Source organism: Dryobates pubescens, chromosome Z (assembly GCF_014839835.1).
Source record: "Dryobates pubescens isolate bDryPub1 chromosome Z, bDryPub1.pri, whole genome shotgun sequence".
In the NCBI taxonomy this organism is placed as follows: domain Eukaryota; kingdom Metazoa; phylum Chordata; class Aves; order Piciformes; family Picidae; genus Dryobates; species Dryobates pubescens.
Window position 1 is genome coordinate 117,480,305 of NC_071657.1, and position 19,449 is coordinate 117,499,753.

The 19,449-nt window shown below is 43.1% G+C and overlaps 1 protein-coding gene across 1 annotated transcript in view; it reads left to right on the plus strand.

Moving 5' to 3' along the window:
- Window positions 1-14,995, plus strand: part of MKLN1 (muskelin 1) — a 116,166-nt gene extending 101,171 nt beyond the window's left edge. The window contains exons 16-18 of the mRNA XM_054178606.1: window positions 796-898; window positions 11,100-11,154; window positions 13,118-14,995. Of these exons, the coding sequence (XP_054034581.1) occupies window positions 796-898; window positions 11,100-11,154; window positions 13,118-13,239 (280 nt within the window). The 3' untranslated portion in view covers window positions 13,240-14,995. The remainder of the gene's footprint in view (window positions 1-795; window positions 899-11,099; window positions 11,155-13,117) is intronic.
- The last annotated feature ends 4,454 nt before the right edge of the window (window positions 14,996-19,449 follow it).

Below are 19,449 nucleotides of genomic sequence, written 5' to 3' on the forward strand. Positions count from 1 at the left end.
TGTGCTGGGTTTATGGTTGGAGTGCATAATCTCAAACCAGTTTCCAACCAAACCAATTTGATTCTAACCTCAACCTATTGAGGCTTACCCACCCAGCTCAGTGCTGCAGGGAGGTAGCTCTGCTCACTGAGGATGCTGAGCCCTGAGTAATTTTCTGAGGGCTAGATGAACTTCAGGGCATTCACAGAATTTACAGTTTCTGCTTGTTAAAAGAAAATGAAAAAATAGTGATGGTGGTGCACAGAAGTTTTGCATGTGTGTTCCCTTTCCAAAGGTGGGATACTAAAATGCAGTGTTTGTTGTATCTGAGGGCTTTCACCCACATCATCCCTTTTTCTGCTGTCTGTCAGAAGTGGGGAGTGTTCTCCATCCCTGCACTTCTGTGCAGTCAGGAATGTAAACATCCCCTGGGACTGAAGTGCTCAAGGCTTGCCTGTGTCGCAAAAGTGCTCCTCCCATGACAAGCTACTCATGCCTTGCTTGATTTGTGGAAAACAAACTGCACTAAATGATTTATATTTCTGTATTGCTAAGTTGCTGTACATGTGCTTTTGAATATTTTTGGTGAGAGTGTAATACTTCGCCTTTGTAACTCCCTTACGACCCCCAAAAAGCCCACCTCGGTGTTTCAGTCTGACTTCAAAGCAAATACAAGCCCAAGCTGCCATTAACATTGTTTTGTTTGGAAATATTGGGCTGAAAATTGTGCTGGATGAATTTTACTATTTCTAGAAATAGCAGTTCTTAGTCCTGAAGGAAAAGGCTGTGCTCAAGTTTTCGGTTTTCTCTTTGCAGGTTTGAAGAGAAAGCTCAGACTGACCCTCTTAGTGCACTGAAGTACCTGCAGAATGATTTGTACGTAACCGTGGATCACTCAGACCCCGAGGAGACAAAGGAGGTAATGATGAACAATTCCAGTTTTAGTTACAAACAGGCTCAAAACATTTACATTTCTTTAAGCTTGGTTTTATTCAGCCTGGAAAAGCACTACAGGTGCATGCCGCTTTGCTGTATTGTATATTTCTCTGCACTGAAGAACACACTGCTTTGGAAAGAGTCATTTTACAACTGCAGTTCCAGATAAAATAGCTTTTGTGCTCCAACTAGTGAAGGCTAGGCCTTTGTTTTAATTCCAGTGTCCTGGTGTGTATTTTGGGAGCTTTAATTGAAATATAAACTCTCTGAAATGTCACAAGCCTGTAGTTGGTTGTGTGGTAGAAAGTGAATAAAAACTCTTGTTCATGTTGCCTTTTAGCTTGTTGATATTAAACAGCTCTAGGGGAGGGGAAGAGGTTTTTCTCTAGATGATGATAAGTATTTCTGGAAGCAGATTGTGTATATATGTTGCTCTCTAACCTTAAAATCTTGTTTCCTTTGCCTTTTGAATATTATCCAGTAGGCATGTTCTTTTATGTGTTCCAGGAATTTGCTCCCATTTCCTGTTTTGATTTCATTGCCACAGTACGTGTTATGTTACAGAAAGGATTAAAGTAGTAATGAGAACTGTCAGATAAGGTGGTTGGTTTGATGCTGCCATTCATTTCCAGCCAGCTAGATGGACAGGCGTTTAGCTCCTGATGGGTAGATGAGGAGGAGGAGACCAGGTTCTTACTCTCCTCTTGTGTTTAATGACTTTGGAAGTGATTAATCAGCTCCTCGTACAAAACTGTGATAGGAGAATTGGTGCTGTTACTTCATGTTGAGTCTCTGGATTAAATCACTTCATCTGGTGGTTTCACCTTGTTACGTTAGGTAAAGAAAAGATGGTTATAAAGACCCTAAAAACTTCTGGGGGAGAGTATGCTTCTTGTATGTGCACAGTATAGAACTGTAGGGCTGGAAGAATTAAAATATTTACTCCTATCAGGATCTTGGAACTGATCACGTTTGTCACAAATTCTGGTTACTCTTCATAAAGATGTGATTCAATAAAACATGTAAGTGCTGTTCCTGAAAGTCCTCTGTTAGGTGGTTCCTCATTTACATTGTCCCATACCCAGTAGTTCACATCCTTTCTAGCCATTTCTAGGACAGGAAAGGCAAAACAGATAATCCTGCTTTTCTTCAGGTGGAAAAGAAATACCTTTTTTCCCATGCAACATGCTTCAAGAGGATTTGGCTTGATTAATTGTGCTTTGTATGCCCAGTGCAGTAGCACTTTCCTCCTCCTATCTGAACCTTTAAATAACCTGTAACATACAACAACCATTCTCATACTCTCTTCACTCCTCCTCTTTCCCACCCACTATAGGATTGTGTCCTGTGTTCACTTATCTCCCTTTTCTCCACATCATACCTGTGTGCTGGTAGCCCTGCCACAGCTGAAAAACTCAAGTCTCTCTTTGGCCAGCTATTACTTGCATCTTACAGCTGGCTATGCCTTTTTATTGCCTGAACAGAAAATATCTGTGGTGTGATCAGTAAGCTCTTCTTGTAGTTCATGCTGCCTGCTATCACTAGCAGACCAAAGGAACTGTCATAAAGACTTCACATTGTGCATGTAGAATCACTTAGGTTGGAAAAGACCTTTAACCCTGCACTACTCACCACTAAACCATGCCCCTAAGCCTCACATCTGGTATAGGAAATCCTTTAATATTCTACATTTGATTCTCCTAGTTCAGCGTCTAGTATTTAACTTGTCCGCCTTGTAAGAATGAAGAATTTATCTGACTTCATGGGCTCCTCTGAGATTTCTGGGGAAAAGTAGGAGCTTTATCATACAAAGCAGAAATAGAATTACATGTTAAAAATGATCCCTTTTCCTAAAGCATACTGGTGTGTTCTGCACATTAATGATTTAGTGTATGAGCTTAGGTAGCTGAATCCAGCTGAGTAAGTATATTGTGAATCCTTTCTCTGCAGGCCCAATGTCTGATAGGAACAAAATTCAGTACCTTCTGTGTGTCATACTGGTCCATCAGATCAACACACATCATCAGAACTAAAGCTTCTGTTCCAGTCACCTCCTAAAATCATGCAGCAATTTCCAAGAGGCTCTTTGGGTTTCAGCTTGGAGTTTTAGTATTTCTTCTTCTTGTTTTGGGGGTTTATGTGTCTTGTTGGTTTGTTTGGTGTGTGGTGGTGTTGTTTGTTGTTGTGGTTTAAATTGTGCTGGTCAAAAAGCTTTAACTTCCAAAGCTTTTTACACTGGAACAGATCTGCTGGGTCTATGGCACAGAGCCAGCTGCTGCACTGGTACTGACTGGGTGTATTTCCAGTTGACGTCAATTTACCTTCCGGTTATCACATTTGAGCTGGCTTTTTGCTCTGGCATTACATCTTCAAATAGCTCTTGTGATTTCCAGAGCACTGACGCAGGCTTTTTGGATTGCAGATCAAATTTCAAGCACCAGTTTGATTGTTTATCTCAGCCCTGACACCTACATACTCTCTCTATTTGATGTTGAGATGGTCTTAATATCAAAGGCTATCTGTCTGGTAGCTTGCTCTGTGCCGGCTCCAGCCATTGAATGTTGTAAGGCTTCTTAGCGTGGCAAATCTTATGGGAATCAGTTTCTGCCTGTTCCTTGTCCCTTTCCAGGGAAACTGATAAATCTGGGAAGGACCAAGGTTAACAGGTTTACCCTCAACAGTTCTCATGGGTTTTGTTTTATGGCTTAAGATATGGGGTAGCGTTATATAATATTCCAAGCAGAATTTCACTTTGAGATAAGGCTTACTTGCTTTGTAACAGAAGTAATTTCCTCTAACTTAGTTATACTAGTCTCTTCAGCTGTTTTGAGTTGGATGCCAAAGAAAATAAACAGACTGTTCTCAAAACTTACTTTGGCTTTAGTAACCGATCTTGTTTAAAGTAGCGTGAATGATTGATAGTAGGAACATAGCGCCGCAGTTTCAGTCCTTTGCTGTGAATTTTAGGGATGCTGATACCATACATTGATTTCCTTTTTCTTCCTTATTCTAAAGTGAAGTAGATACCTGCAAGTAAGAGGTATTGCACAGGTGCTTGTTTTAGTAGCTGCAGACTCTATGCCAGCACTGTCTCTGCTGTTGCCAGCAGATGCTTATCCAGTTTTCCTTAACTGGGATTCTGCTCAAAATCACTTAAACCCCCTTCAGCTAGCTCAGTGTTTTCTGATCAGTGAATGTTTTTTAACTGGCACTGTGTAAAGGAGGGTAGATCCCTACAGCACATGGAAGTTTCTGTGTCTTCTAGCTTATGGAGAGATGAAAGCTGTATAAAACAACGGCATTTGTTGGTGCAAAAATTTCTGAAAGCATGAGTGTTCCCCTGTTTCATATACACACGGATGTGCATTTGGTGGTAGTTTACCGATAGAGGGGTTTAGAGATAAAAGGATGGTAAGAAAAGAAAATCCAAATGAATTCCAAGTTTTATACTTAGGTCAAGGTGCTACTAAAGCAAAGAAACATGAGTAGATTATGTACAAAGCTAAAGGTGTTGTTCCTTGAACACTGGAGTAATTACACTCAGAACTTGGCTGCTGCTTAGTGGGCTATAGAACACATCAAGATGATACAAAAAATAGCCAGTGCTATCAGAGTGAACAAGAGTAAGATGGCTTTGTACGTTGAGATTCAACTACTGGTGAAGCTCAATTGCATGATTGCTGTAAAAGAGATACAAAGTGCAAGTAAAACTTGCAGTATGTTTATCTTGGAGCATGGTAGGAGAAAGAGTAAGGACCTGGAGGCCAATTTGAGGCCTGACAAGCTTGTAAGCTGAGGCTGGAGGCCCCTCTTCAAGGCTGCTTCATACTTTCCATTCTTAAGGCCTTGTCTTTAAGAAATTTGCCAGATAAAGCCAGCGGGGTCCAAAAGTATTGTTTGAGTCTGCATTAGACTGATATTTCTGAGAAAATTGAAGCCCAAATGGGAAATACAGTTCTAGGAAGAAGCTAAGAAAAGCATGTCTCACTTCTTCGTGTCCTGCTGTGATTCTTTGTAAAGCCTCAGAGTCTGAGTGCTGCAGGAGCAGAGGCTTTGGAGCCAAGGAGCCCTTACAAAAACAGCATTCAGCCTTCCTGACTTCAGCTAGTGACAGCTCTGTCCTCAAAGAATTTGAGCCTCAATTTGCTTCTGTGAACCTATACTGTGAGACTCCATCCCAGCAGAAATGCTCAAAGCTAAGAAATTGGTTTAGGCTGTGCTCTGAGCACATACAGACATTACAGAGAAGGAATTGGCTCTGATTGATCCAACCTGCCAGGTGCCCCAAACTGGAGTTACTCATTCCCTCTTAGTGTTAACTGTTTAATTGGTGCAAAAGGCAGAGGCTGGCAGCAAGCGCACTAAAACTGGCAGGGGCTGCCGTGCGGCTGAAGGGTTTTTTGCTGTAAATGAAAAACCTCAAGTACAGACAACTGGTAAATGAGCAGCAATGTTGGAGATGGGAGGGTTGTAAGTTGGAAAATAGCAGAATTAATATTATTTATGGTTCTTCAGTTGACCTCTCTCTGACTATGATTTGGTTTTATTAGTTGACCTTACATTAGTTAGCCAGCTGTGTATAGCATCCTGCATGTAACTAATGTAGTCTTAGTAATATAAGACTATATAGTAACAACATCACAGAATGGTTTGGGTTGGAAGGGACATTAAAGGTCATCTAGTTCCAACTGCCCTGCAATGTGCAGGGACACCTTCCACTAGACCAGGTTGCTCAAGGCCTCATCCAGCCTGGCCTTGACTTCCAGGAATGGTTGTGTCCACAGCTGCTTCTTGGCAACCTGTTCCAATGCCTCACCACTCTCACAGTGAAGAATTTTTTTCTTACATCTAATCCAAATCTATCTCCTTTGGTTTGAAGCCATTATGTCTCATCCTGTCACTACACTGTCTGATGAAGAATGCATTCTCATCTTTTATTACAGGCTTTCTTTAAGTACTGAAAGGCTGCAATCAGGCCTCTCTGGAGCCTTTTCTTCTCCAGGTTGAACAACCCCAAATCTTTAGCCTGTCCTCACAGCAGAGGTGTTCTAGCCCCATGATCATTTCAGTTCCTGCTCAGGACCTGCTTGAGTGTGTCAAAGGATCAGGCCCAGCCAGCATGGATTCAGGAAAGGCAGGTGCTGCATGACCAACCTGATCTCTTTCTATGATCAGGAGACCCACCTGGTGGATGTGAGGAAGGCTGTGGATGTAGTCTACCTGGATTTCAGCAAGGCCTTTGACACTGTCCCCCACAGCAAACTCCTGGCCAAGATGTCAGCCTGTGGCTTGGACAGCAGCACTCTGTGCTGGGTTAGGAACTGGCTGGAGGGTTGAGCCCAGAGACTGGTGGTGAATGGTGCCACATCCAGCTGGCAGCCAGTCACTAGTGGTGTCCCCCAGGGATCAGTGCTGGGTCCAATCCTGTTCAATATCTTTATGGATGATCTGGGTGAGGGGATTGAGTCCATCATCAGTAAATTTGCAGATGACACCAAGCTGGGGGCAGGTGTTGATCAGTTAGAGCATAGGAGAGCTCTTCAGAGGGACCTTGACAGGCTGGACATATGGGCAGAGTCCAAGGCCATGAGATTTAACACATCCAAGTGTGGGGTTCTACAAATTGGCCAGAACAACCCCATGCAGTGCTACAGGCTGGGGTCAGAGTGGGTGGAGAGCAGCCAGGCAGAAAGGGACCTGGGGGTGCTGGTTGATAGTAGACTGTACATGAGCCAGCAGTGTGCCCAGGTGGCCAAGAAGGCCAATGGCATCGTGGCCTGGATCAGGAACAGTGTGGTCAGCAGGAGCAGGGAGGTCATTGTGCCCCTGTGCTCAGCACTGGTTAGGCCGCACCTCGAGTACTGTGTCCAGTTCTGGGCCCCTCAGTTTAGGAAAGATGTTGAGCTGCTGGAAGGTGTCCAGAGAAGGGCAACAAAGCTGGTGAGGGGTTTGGAGCACAAGCCCTATGAGGAGAGGCTGAGGGAGCTGGGATTGCTTAGCCTGGAGAAGAGGAGACTCAGGGGTGACCTTCTTGGTGTCTGCAACTACCTGAAGGGAGGTTGTAGCCAGGTTAGGGTTGGTCTCTTCTAGGCAACCAGCACTAGAACAAGAGGACACAGTCTCAAGCTGTGCCAAGGGAGGTTTAGGCTGGATGCTAGGAAGTTGTTCTTCATAGAAAGAGTGATTGGCCATTGGAATGGGCTGCCCAGGGAGGTGGTGGGGTCACCATCACTGTTTAGGCAGAGACTTGATGGGGTGTTTGGTGCCATGGTTTAGTTGATTAGATAGTGTTGAATGATAGGTTGGACTCGATGATTACAAAGGTCTCTTCCAACCTGGTCTGGTCTGGTCTGGTCTATTCTATTTTATTCTATTCTATTCTCAGGCTGTGAGGCCCAAGCTGGACACAGCACTGCAGGTGAGATTTCAACAGAGTGGAGCAGAGGGGCAAAATTACTTCCCTGACTTGCTGCCCATGCTGCTTAGAATGCAGCCCAGGATACAATCGGTTTTCCAGTCTGCAAATGCATGTTGCTGGCTTTTCATCCACCAGTATTCCCAAGTCTTTTCCTCAGAACTGCTCTCAATCCCTTCATCACCTAACCTGTACTGATAGCAAGGATTACTCTGACCTAGATTCAGGACCTTGCGGTTTGCCTTGTTGAACTTCATGAGGCTCACATGGGCTCACCTAGCAAGCATGGCCAGGTTGGTGGTGTCAGCATACTTGCTGAGGGTGCACTCAATCCCACTGTCCATATTGCTGGCAAAAGTACATATGTATTTCTGAGGAATGCCTTCTCAGTTCAGAAGGTGATTGGTTATCCAAGACAGAAGTTAATTATATAATGAAGGGAATTGTCTTTTGAATAGAGACTTAATTTGGAATGGGTGAAGCCAGTGAGCCTCAGGGAGTGTCAGAAGAAAATGGGTGGTGTTGTGATTAGAGCGGTTGGATGCTTCTGCTGGATCAGTGAGTTCTGGTCCTCCCTTTATAACAGAGTTGCTGTGCAATGTTAAGCAAATCATTTTTTCCTAGATGGTCATTAATTGAGACTTTCATTCTGGTGCCTGATGGGAGAGATCTGAGGTGTGTTTTGCTTAAGGGCTTTGCTCTTCTGGCTGCAAGTGAACTCAGAAGCTGCTGACTAATACTATGCATTTTGAAAAAGCAGATTCTGGTAGCTCCAAATCAGGGACCCAAAATTCATCACAATGTGAAGTGCTGTCTCTTAGGATAACAGCATGATAGAAAAAAATGATGAAATTAATTTCCTCTTTGAGCAGAGTTTGAACTTCATGAAGAAAATACTGCATTGGCTATGTGCTGTGAACAAGATGTAGGAGACCTGGACTTGAGCAAGCAGTTACAGTCCTGTGCAGTGGAAAAAATGCAGAGGTCCTTTGGGAGAAGATCAGACTGTTAGCTGGCATTGTAATGCAAATGCAGAGTGTACCGGCTCAGGCTCAGTGCTGTCTGTAATGTGTTTTTATCTTGTGTTTGACTTTTCTGTCAGGAAGGGCTTTTAAAATGTGAGATGGTACATAAAAATATCATTTCAAAACAAACAACAAATCTCAAGGTTAACTGAAGTGCAGTGTCATCAGTGCAGGAGGAGACAAGATACTGCTTCCTCATCAAGCTCGAAAGAAACCTGTAGCTGTGAAAATCTATCATCCCTAGTGCAGATGAGGCTGGAATTCTTGGCAGAGGGTCTTTTCAACGCATTTTTGGTCCCAGTTCAGTGAGCTACTAGATTGATCCTGATTGTATGTTCTTTGTTGGGCATCCTGAGACCCAGCCTCAAGCTTTCTGTTTCCAGCAGGGTGGCTGCTGGTGTTGCTGGGGAGGCAAGGGAGCCCTGGAAAGTTATGCCTTGTCCTGACATAGCTGGTTTTGTGTGCTACCAGGCAGTTTGCAGCAGGCCTGCGAGGCGATTGTGTGGGAGGGAAGGATGGCCAGGACATGGCATTTGCTATCAGAAGCAGCACAGATTTAGCCACAGGTCTTATTGGATCTTTTGGAGCTGTTTATGCTGGGCGTCTGATTAAGTATGTTGCTGATTCAGAGCCAAGCAACTCTTACAAGTCAGGCTAGCAGTGAAATACATGTGTGGCATTGCCCCCCTTTTGGTGTCATATAACCAGACCCTACACTCAAGGGTACTGAATGAACATCTTCCCCTTATTCTCAGTGTGTCAGTCTTCTATCCTTCTGAACTCTTCATAGGTCACTCCAGTGCTAATTTCACATAAGAGCCTTCTCAAGAGATGCAAACTTGTTCCAACACATAACAATCCTTCTTTTAGGCTGTTTTGCTTGTGATGTCATGTGGAAACCCATCTTGCTCAAGTGTTTTTTTGTGGCTTCTTGCTCTTAGTTGTAGTTTTACCTTTTTGTAGTGGCCTTCCGTGCTTGTTTCATCCTTGGACATTCTTCTGTGGAGGCTCTGCAGCCCTGACTCCTTTGAACTTCCTTTATAGAGCTTGATTTTCAGACCACTTGATTTTTCTGTAGTGCTTTCCTCATGTTGCTAATTGATGCAGGGCATCCAAAAGTGGTTGGCTTAGTGTAGATGAGACTTACGGCCTCGGTAACAGCAGGAGTACTTGATGTGTTTGAAGATCCTGCTCCTTTTCTATACATTTGTCCTTTTTGCAGTAGGATGATACTTATCCATTATAACTCCTAAATGTGTTTTCATAGAGCCCATGCACTAAGACCTGCTTTCTGTAGCTGATTTTTCCTGTTTAGGTTGATTTGCACTTGGCCTTAGTGAATTGAACCTTGATCCATCATCATAAGCTGGATGAAATGGAAAAACAGTCTGAAGCCTATCTCCTGTTATGCTGGCAGGTGTGAGGTCTGTGGACTTGGTGAATGTGTCCTCTTCTTGTCAAGCAGGTTATCACTGAATACCCAGAATGATGCTGACCCTGCAGCACACATGAATCACTTCTGATTCATGGCTCCATTTTGATGTCAAACCATTGATGGTTACCCACAGTAAAATTATTTGATGTATTTGCCATTCCCCGTTAGCTTTAATCTATGTGAAGCCTTGATAATTTGCCTTAAATATCATATAAAATCATCAGAAGCCCTAGGGAAGTCAAAATGGACAATATCTATTGCCAAGTCCCATCCATAGGGCCTGGTGCCTTGTTGAAGATTAAATCAGATTGATGTGATACAACTTCTGGTTGCAAATTCCACGTTGGTGGTGATTGTCACTTTCTCTGCTTCTAGATACCAGCAAATTGCCAGTGTTCCCACTTTTTTTTGTTGACATTTAAATTAAACTGATGGATATATAATTCCTGGCTGTTCTTCCCACTCCTTCCCTGAAGATATTTGCTTCTCTTCTTTTCCCCTGTGTGCTGTAAAGACACACAGAGAGGAGATAAAAAAATTACAAGCCTTTAAGGGATCAACTAATTCTTCAAGGAAACATGACAAAGCACTTGGCTTTGCCACAACGTGGGGGACTGAAAACAGCAGCTGTGGGTAGAGGAAGGTGCTGTGTTCACCTCTATCAGTAAGGCATTAAGGAAGAGTGAAACAGTGAATGTTTTAAGTAAAAACATTTTTACTCATGATTTTGATGTTAACAAGCAAAGAACTCTTTTTATTTTTTTCCCAAAGTTAAAAAGCTGTTGCCTTAAACTTGTGGTATGAACTTCTCTGGTAGTTGAGGGAGGTTGTTGCCATTTAAAGCTTTCTCTGTGATCTTGAAGTTCATGCTGTGCTTCAGCAGTCACCCTGTTGTCGTGCCATCTAATCTTTGCTTGCTGAAGCTACCGCATTTATCCCTAGGACTGTTTGTGTGTGGAAGAGGTTCTACTCTTCTGCACTGTGGTATCTACCAGACAGGCAAAAAAGCATATATAAACCCCTTAGGTTTTAGGGCTCCCAGTCAAATACCTTTCATTGCATCAACACTGCTCTGATTCTAGGAAACAACATGCAACTTGCTCTGCCAAGGAAACAAATTGTATTGCTCCTGTAGAAATATCTGCTACTGTTATTTATGTGTGTGCCACAATAGTTCTAAGGATTGTGCAAAGAAAACCCAGCAACCTGGACTTCTGTGAGTCTTCTGGATTTTTTTCCTGTGCCATTTAATAACATTTTTTTTTCTTTCTCTCTTTCTTTCTTTGTCCCTCCACTTCCTTTTATGCAGTTTCAGCTTCTTGCCTCAGCGTTATTTAAGTCTGGCTCGGATTTCACCACTCTTGGTGAGTATTGTGTATCAGAAGAATGTCCCCTCTGATAATTCCTGTTAGTTTCTACTGGTTTTTATTGTATGAATATTGTAGGTCTTTTTGGGTTCGAATATGCAACGTGCCACCACATAGACATTCGAGAGATTATTTATAATGACTGGTGTCCAATGCCTCCAGCCCATATTTAAAACATCTGTCCCCAGTGGTTTTAAACTCACGCCTCCTGGGATCATTTTATGTCTCTTATTACATCTGATGCTTCACTGTTACCCAAATAAACAGAAGCTTTGGTCAGAATAAAGCGCCTCCTGTCATGTCACTTTGGAATGTCACAGCATGGCTACGTCTCTGTTTGCTGTGATAACTGCAATTCCTGGAGTAGTTTGGTTCACTCTGTTCTTTGCAAAACTAGTTCTTTGGGCAGGGTATCAAGAGTGAAGAACACAGTGGCGTGTAGGGCTGGAAACAGGAGGTCTGAGCCAAAGCCCTAATTTGTTTCGCTCTTCTGTCCAGTTAACTCTTTTAAACTGTTGAGAGATTAATCTTGGGCAAGCTATAGGAAGGCTATGGGCATAACTTACATACTTCTAATGATACCTTGTCCTCAAGGTACCAAGCTCTTGCTGGGAGCATGGATGGCTTGGGTTTTGAACATAGAATTCCCAGTCTGAGGAATTGAAGGAAGGAGAATCCTGCTGCACAATCTGCACTGCTGGATGGGGAAGCTGCTGAGGATGTGTGGTTTGGAAGATGTTATCTAGCTGATGCTGTAAGATTAATTCCTTAAAGGAAGAAAACCCAAGTTTCAGAAAGTTGTTTTTTTCCCTGTTTTGAAGTGTTCTGAAAGATCGATTAGTTCTTGACACAGTACAAAACTTTAGTTAGTCAGCAGGAGGGTGCTTCTAAAACAAAACAAAAAACCTCCCTGACTTGATTAACTTCGTTGTCTTTGATTAACTGAGGAGTGAGTTCACTGAATTAAAAAGCATTCCTCTGAGATACCAGCAACTGAAGTCACACAAAGCAGAGGAAATCGTTGCATGCCCACTCTATTGTTCTCGGTGTTGATGGTTTAAATATGACGATTTGGATAAACAATGCTTCTGAGTTGTTGGGAGGCAGTACTTCACCAAACTCGTTTGCAAAAAACCCTGGTGCCAAGCTGCAGCCTGGATCTTTGCTGCCAGTCCAATGTTAAATAGCAGCTCCAGCCTGGGACTCCCACCATCAGCAGAGCTTTTCTTAAGGAAAACTACAAGCAGTACCAGGGACCAGCTCTGGTTAAGACAGTAGCAAAGATAATGAGGAAAGCCTGAGGACAGAAGAAATGAGGCACCAAATAAAAATAGCTGCATGGATTTTGTTCTCTGGGACAACAGACAGTCCCCTGAGGACTCTCACTTCTCCTATTTCTTCAGGACTGTCAATGAGCTTGACAGCCATTTGCTTACCACTTTTCACTGCGTTCTGATTGCAGTGTTGGCTTGGAGCGGTAGGATCTCAGGGTGAACATGCACACAGTAGTGGAACACAGAGGTGGCAGCTTTTTTTGCTTGATGCAGAAATAGCAAACAGTTAAGATGTCTATACATGCCTATAGCTTTCCTTCAGTGGTGCCCAGAGACTGGATGAGGGGCAATGGGCACAAACTGCAACACAGAAGTTCTATTGGAATATGAGCAAAAACTTTATTTTGAGTGTGACAGGAAGGACACTGGACCAGGCTGACCAAAGAGGTTGTGGAGTCTCCTTCTCTAGAGAGATTCTAAACCCACCTGGACGTGATCCAGTGCAACCCGCTGTAGGTGACTTGCTTTAGCAGGTGGGTTGGACTAGGTGATCTCCAGAGGTCCCTTCCAACCCCTACCATTATGTGAACATTTATCCAAACCGAACAGCTGACACATTCCACAGCAAAACTGAGCGTTTACAGTAGGAAGCACTGACTTGCTTTCCCCTTTTCTTGCTCCCCCAGGATTTTCAGACGTTGACCACACGTATGCACAGAGAACTCAGCTGTTTGACACGCTGGTCAACTTCTTTCCAGACAACATGACCCCTCCTAAAGGCAACCTGGTGGACCTCATCATGCTGTAAAACAGAGCAGTCGCTGGACATGTGGAAGAGGGGAAAAGCATCCATTTTCAGTATTTTAATTTTTTTACTGCATTGATTGACTGCTGGGATGAAGTAACACAGTTAACCCCTCGGTGTTTGGAAGGGGTTTTATACTTGTATGGTGAATCCCTGAAGCTTTTCCCTTGGAGTAGGTTAATAAAATGTAACTGACGTACTTCCGACTAAATATATATATATTTTTTCTGACTTTGGATTTTGAGTTAGCAAATGTAAACTGAAAAGGTGAGGGGAAAGAAGAAAAAGAATAAAACCCAACCATGCAGCAATCAGTTTTTTGCCTGTAGAGGAAAGTTGATATTTGTCTGGAATTGAAGATGGTGGGTTTTATTTCGGGTTTCATGAGGAAGTGGGGGGAAGGTTGTTCTTTGCTCGTTTGTAGCTAGTCATGGCGTATTGCTTTATCCTACAACTCCATCCTCAGCAGCTGAATTACTTGGTGGCAGGACACAGGCACGCGTTGAGGTAACAGTTCTGTATGTGTCTTGAGTCTTGTAATCACAGTGTGTCATGTGAAGGGGAGCACGTGTTACAAATTGCCTGTCTCCTCATCCCAGAATCGGGCTGACAGAAGTGTCTAATTGCATCTGATACCTGATGAAAACCTGAGTACCTACATGTCTGTCTTCTGTTCTCTGGAGCCTTCCATTTAAAAATGACAGGCGAGTGGGAACCTCAGAGAAACCATTAGAAAATGGGAGTGCAGTCATCATCTGCACAGGTTCCTTTTCAGGGATTGTTCTGTTTTTGCTGCTGTGTTCTTCCCATGAGAAACCGTGTGGGTCCTCACCGAGCCTGGCAGAACTGGGTCTTCCACCCCACGCACACCCAACCTCTGCAACCCGACTCCAGGTTGGGTGTAGGATTTCTGAAGCAGATTGTCTTCGTTTACTTGCACCTATGCTTCTGTGTGCATTTGTCTGTGTCAGTGTAAAGAGGATTGCTCCCAACAGCTTGTCTCCTTCCTATGTAATGTGGCTCATTCACTTCTAAATGCATTTTAGACCTAGATCTGAATGTGAGGGAGGCATTTTTAGCATAACTCTCTTTGAAAGCAAGCTGATGCATATGTATAAAAAAAATATATTCTTCCTTGCTGAAAGCCTTCTTTATAACTAGGGTAAGGGCTTGGTGCTGCACTGTGAAGTGGAATGAAGGATCTGCCTCCCCAGCATTAGAAACCCTCTGTGGTCAGTGCCAGTGAGCATTCAGTACAAACTGGCAGCTGTAAATATTTATACAAGACTGCAAAGCTTTATGTCCAGAAACACTGATACCAGTAGGGTATCGTTGCTGCGCCCGCTGTGGCTACACGGCTCCTGTTGAACTTGATGGAAGTTTTGTGTTTGCAAAGATGATTTGGACTCTTGAAATAAAGAGTTAGTGAAGTGTCTTTTTTCCAGAGCTTGAGTGTCTGCTTGCTTTGATTGCCTTGTATTGCCTCTTTATCACGTTCTTTGTGTGACTACTGTAGCCCTGGTACGTTAGAAATAAATTTCAAAACTCATAGTAGTGTTGAATCACTTGGAGAGGAACAATGTGCTAGAGGCTGGGCTTGGCTTTGTCTTCAGCGAGGACTCTACAAATACTGTGTAACCTGTAACTGGAGACTGCTTAGACATCATACACTTTGGTGGATGGCAAATCAGATATCTGTGGAAGAATCCACTCAGTACCTGGTGCAGGACATGAAATCTGATTAAATTCTTTCTTTGAAACATTACTCTTTTTTTTCCCCTTTCTTTCTTTTTTGTTTTTCTCTTTTTTTTTTTTTTCTTTCTTTTTTTTTTTCCCCCAGTGACATGGAAAGTTTTACATCACTGCTGCCTTTGGTGTTTGTTAACTACTGAAAGTAAAGTTTATACGGTACAAATGTTGATACTTGGGGGGGAGGGAAATATTCCAGTTGGGGTGTTGCTTCTTTTGAGATGGAACTGAGCACTTTTAACACAGCTAGCCAAAAAGCTGCAGCCCTCTAGTACTTAATACGGTAGTGCTGTTGTGCTCCCTTACTGCCTGGTCTCATTGCCTGCATGCTGTGCAACTCCAGTCAGGTGATTAATTGCTTTTTTGGTGACAGTTTTCTGATCATCCAAGCTCTTCATAAACTTCTATACACACGCCTTTGATGAGGCTGAACCCAAAAGATGCAACTAGCATGAGGAGCCCCATGGAGCAGACAGCGAAGGTTGAGGAATGCCAAAAGCTTTGTGAACAGCACTGGTGCTGAGCGGGGCATTGCATCAGGCTTGATTTATCTTGTAGAAGTTCGATTACAACTCATTGTCCTTCGTGCCAGGGGTGCGTGCAGAGCCTGACAGCCTGGCTGGGGTTTTTGTAGCGTAGCATAAATGAGTGATTTGTCTGAGCAAGGTGCAGCTTCTGCAGGACTGACAATGCCAGCTAATGAGAGCACTTCAGGACGATCAAATCCTGACCTGCCTTCATCCCGAGCAGATCGATTTCGGCTCGCACAAGTACAGTTTATGGATTACAGCTGGTGGTTAATCAGCAGAAAGCATTCGCTCAGCTTCAGAGTATTTCTTGAACAGCAGAGGCACCCTGTGGCCAGAGAGGTTAATCCAAAGTGAAGGCTTCTTGTAGCTTTGCCAAAAGTCTTTCTCGGTTCTGTGTCCTTAAAGCTAGGAGTCAAAATGAACTGGTTTCTTTACATTGGTGTGTGCTACACGACCTGGCAATTCTGAGCAGTAAAGTACAAATTGCCTTTCAAAATAAGCCACTTAATGACAAGCACTAATGGGGAGAGTCTGAATTTAATTGCACACAGATCTTTGAAGATCCTGGTGACATTCCAGCAGAGTGTTATATTGGATCAATACAGAAATAATAAAGTCCAGTGAAAAGGAAACCTACTTGATCTGAAAACAGCCACCTGATGATGTTCATGTGATGTTACAAATCCATGAGCTGTACGTGAGAAGTCTTCAAACCTCACGCTCATTGCTTGCAGGATGTAGCTGAGACTTTTACCTTAGGCAAAACAAACACTCTGTTTGCTTTTCTATTACGAGGTGACTTTATGGATTTAACAGCACATAATCTTTGCTCTGCGGTTGTTTGTCTCTGAATTGTGTGAACTTGTAAATAAAGTATTGCAAAGGAAAGCATCAGGGCTTGTCAGAGAGGGACTCATTTATGTTGTTGCCTGAGGTCCTTAAAGTCAAAGTTACACATTTCTGGTATGGTTTTTTTTAATTATATAGGAAGTCTTGGTGGGATAAATTTGATATAAACATCAAGGCTTCACTCCTGATTTAGCTGCTTTTTTGGTTCTTCACTGACCCTGGTCTTCAACATAGATGCCCTTACAATATTACTGAGTAGATCATCTCACTAGAAAACACAAACTTATTCTTCAAGCGAAGTTGTTGCTATCAAGTGACACTTTTTCATAGGGAAATAAAGCCCTTCAGATTTGATTTTTGGTCACAAAGATTAGACAAAATTTGAGTTCCTTGATGTTTGTCTTGTACAACCACTCATAGACTCGTGAGGCTGAAGTCCTTAAGATGTCACCCAAGCACGACGTGATAGTGTGTGTGACCCAAGATGTTTTCATGTGGCAGAAGGCCCTACTTAGATAACATGGTTAAAAATGAGGAGGCTATAGACGTGGCAGAGTCGTGGTAGTGTCACAGTCCCTGGAGGTGTTCAAAAATCCTGTAGAAGTGGCACTCTGTGGCATGGTTTAGGGGCCATAGTGGTGTTAGGTTGAAGGTTGGACTCAATCTAGAAAATGTTGTGGCTGGAGAAGACCTCCATGATTCCTGGTTTGTTGTTTTTTTTTAGGACCATATTAATGAATATTGGTTCAGGGAGACCTAGGGGGTGATGCAAAGTGGATACTGGAATTAGTTGTAGTTTCTGCCTTGCTCTCTTAATATTTGTGACATAGTCATCTCTTCCTTTTACTGAGTATAATGAGGAAGGGAAACTTTGTCTTGGAAAAAAAATTAGTCTGCTCTTTTTCTAGACAGCAACTTGTAGTATAGGCAGTCATGTTCTGTCACGGGAATAAATGTCTGAGATTTGATTCTCTGTGCCCAGGGTGCCTCTATGTGCACACAGGTACATGCTAGGTCAGGGGTCAGGCTGGTGGGGGGCTCCCACCAAGACATCCCTTAGCAAAGTTTGGAAAATCCCATCTGTGAAGACCCATCTCGAAAGGCTCTTTGAAGGTGTTTGGCTTGTGCAGTGGCAAGGAGAATGAAATGAGGAAAATCTCCTAAAGAGCAGGCTAGAAATTACTGCTATGAAGATTGTACCAGAGTTAAGGACATGGTGACAGGCTTAAACTGCTTAAAGGTTTTGGTCACTGATTTTAAGACCCTAACCTGAAATTGTAATGATTGAGTAGTCAGGAAGTCAAGTGGCCCCTCCTCTTTGCAGGAGGGCAGTCTCTTTGCAGAGGTGTGGGACTAGTGGCAACAGCTTCATCTGTGTCTTTCTTCAGCAGCCATGAGTGTCGGGGTCTCCATTAGCTGTTCCTTCTTCCAGAACAGATTCCTTCCAAAGCATGATGACCTTGGGAGAGTGTTCTCCATAGGGCTCTGTGGAACAGCTGCTTTCTGAATAATTTTCCTGATACGTGCACATTTTTGGAAGGGAGTTTTCCTTGTCACCAGGTCATAGGCTGAGCTTTCCCTGCTGTGCAAACCTGCACTTGTGAGTGCTGCAGACAGTGAGTGATAAATTCAGAGCAGGGTTCTGAAAAACACTTGAAACTCTTTTGCTGCTCTTACTATAAGAAAGATGAGTGTTAATGCTGCTTGTTTCAAACACAGGAGGGTAGCAGGTACTTCAAACACTAATACTGTTAATTCTCCTGCTGCCTCCCCCTCTTTCAGAATTGAGGAGGAGCTACTTTTGTAGAACTTGGTGAGCAAAACTTTTAGTCTGGATTAGTCTGAATGCTTCTACATCTCTGTAGGTTCTGTTGTTGTAATGGAGATGGTTTAGTGGTGACCTTGCACTGCTGGGTCAAGGGTTGGACTAGATGATCTTGAAAGTCTCTTCCAATCCGAGGTATTCTGTGATTCTGTAAGGCTGTGCTGCTGCTGGGGACAGTGGCAACAATCAGATACATTTCCATTTGGTACCTTTTTAGAAGTGGAAAAAACGTCTTGTGAAACCTTGAGGCCTGGTGTATGCTTCGAGCTTTAGCTGCTTAGCTGTGGTGGGCTTGGAGTTAAGGAATGTTTGGCTATTGTCAAGTGAAGTCCTGACAGTAAAAGCAGTTGATGTATGTCTCTGGAAGTGTTTGTGGTGTTTTATAGCTGTAGTTATTACAGACACAGAGGTGTGCCCAGTTAAAAAATAAAATATTGCTGTTGTGATTAGAAGGAAGGTTGTAGAAACTCTTCAGCTTTGCCAGGTTTAATGAGTACACATGAGAAATTGGAGAAGGGTCTTACTTTATGAAAGGAGAGTTTAAGAACAGCTACATGACTTTTTCCTGATCTAGATCAATAGTAGTATATAAGCTGTAAATATTGTTGAGGTATAAACCTGCTGTCAGAAGCTTGTTAGTGTATCTGAATGCCTCTGGGTATGGTAGAGCTGATCATATCCTGCCTTGGAAAAGGTTGTGCTGGAAATTATTCAAGTAGTGGTAATGACTTATAGGCAAAATCCCTGCTTTACTGAAAGCCTCTATTATAATGAAAATTTGGAGAGAAAAAAGGAAGGTTTACTGTACTGGAACCATTATAATAGCACATGGCTCAGCACTTGGATAAATTGATTCCAGATGCTTTATTCTGTAGGCAATGCATCCAAAAGCAGTTTTAGAGTGGAAGCCAGTTAATGGCCTGCTTATTGCTCTCTGAGAGTCCCACAAGAACACAGCAGAGTTGATGCCAGCAGGTATCCTTTGGTCTTCTGGCAGAGGTGAAAAAACTGGATGGAGTTTTGGATTAACCACGCAGGCTTTGATTATATGTGTAAAGCTCTGCAGAGGATCACGTGGGTTGTGTATAACACCGGCTATATGGCTTAGGTGTAGAGGTCTGCACCATCCCCAGAACCTTCCCCAAGCACACATCCCTAAAGGTAACATATTGTTGCTGTCTCCTTCATTGTCACAAACTTGAACTCCAGATACTTCTTGTGACCCAAATTCAGTGCTCTGCTTCCAAACAGCTACAGCTG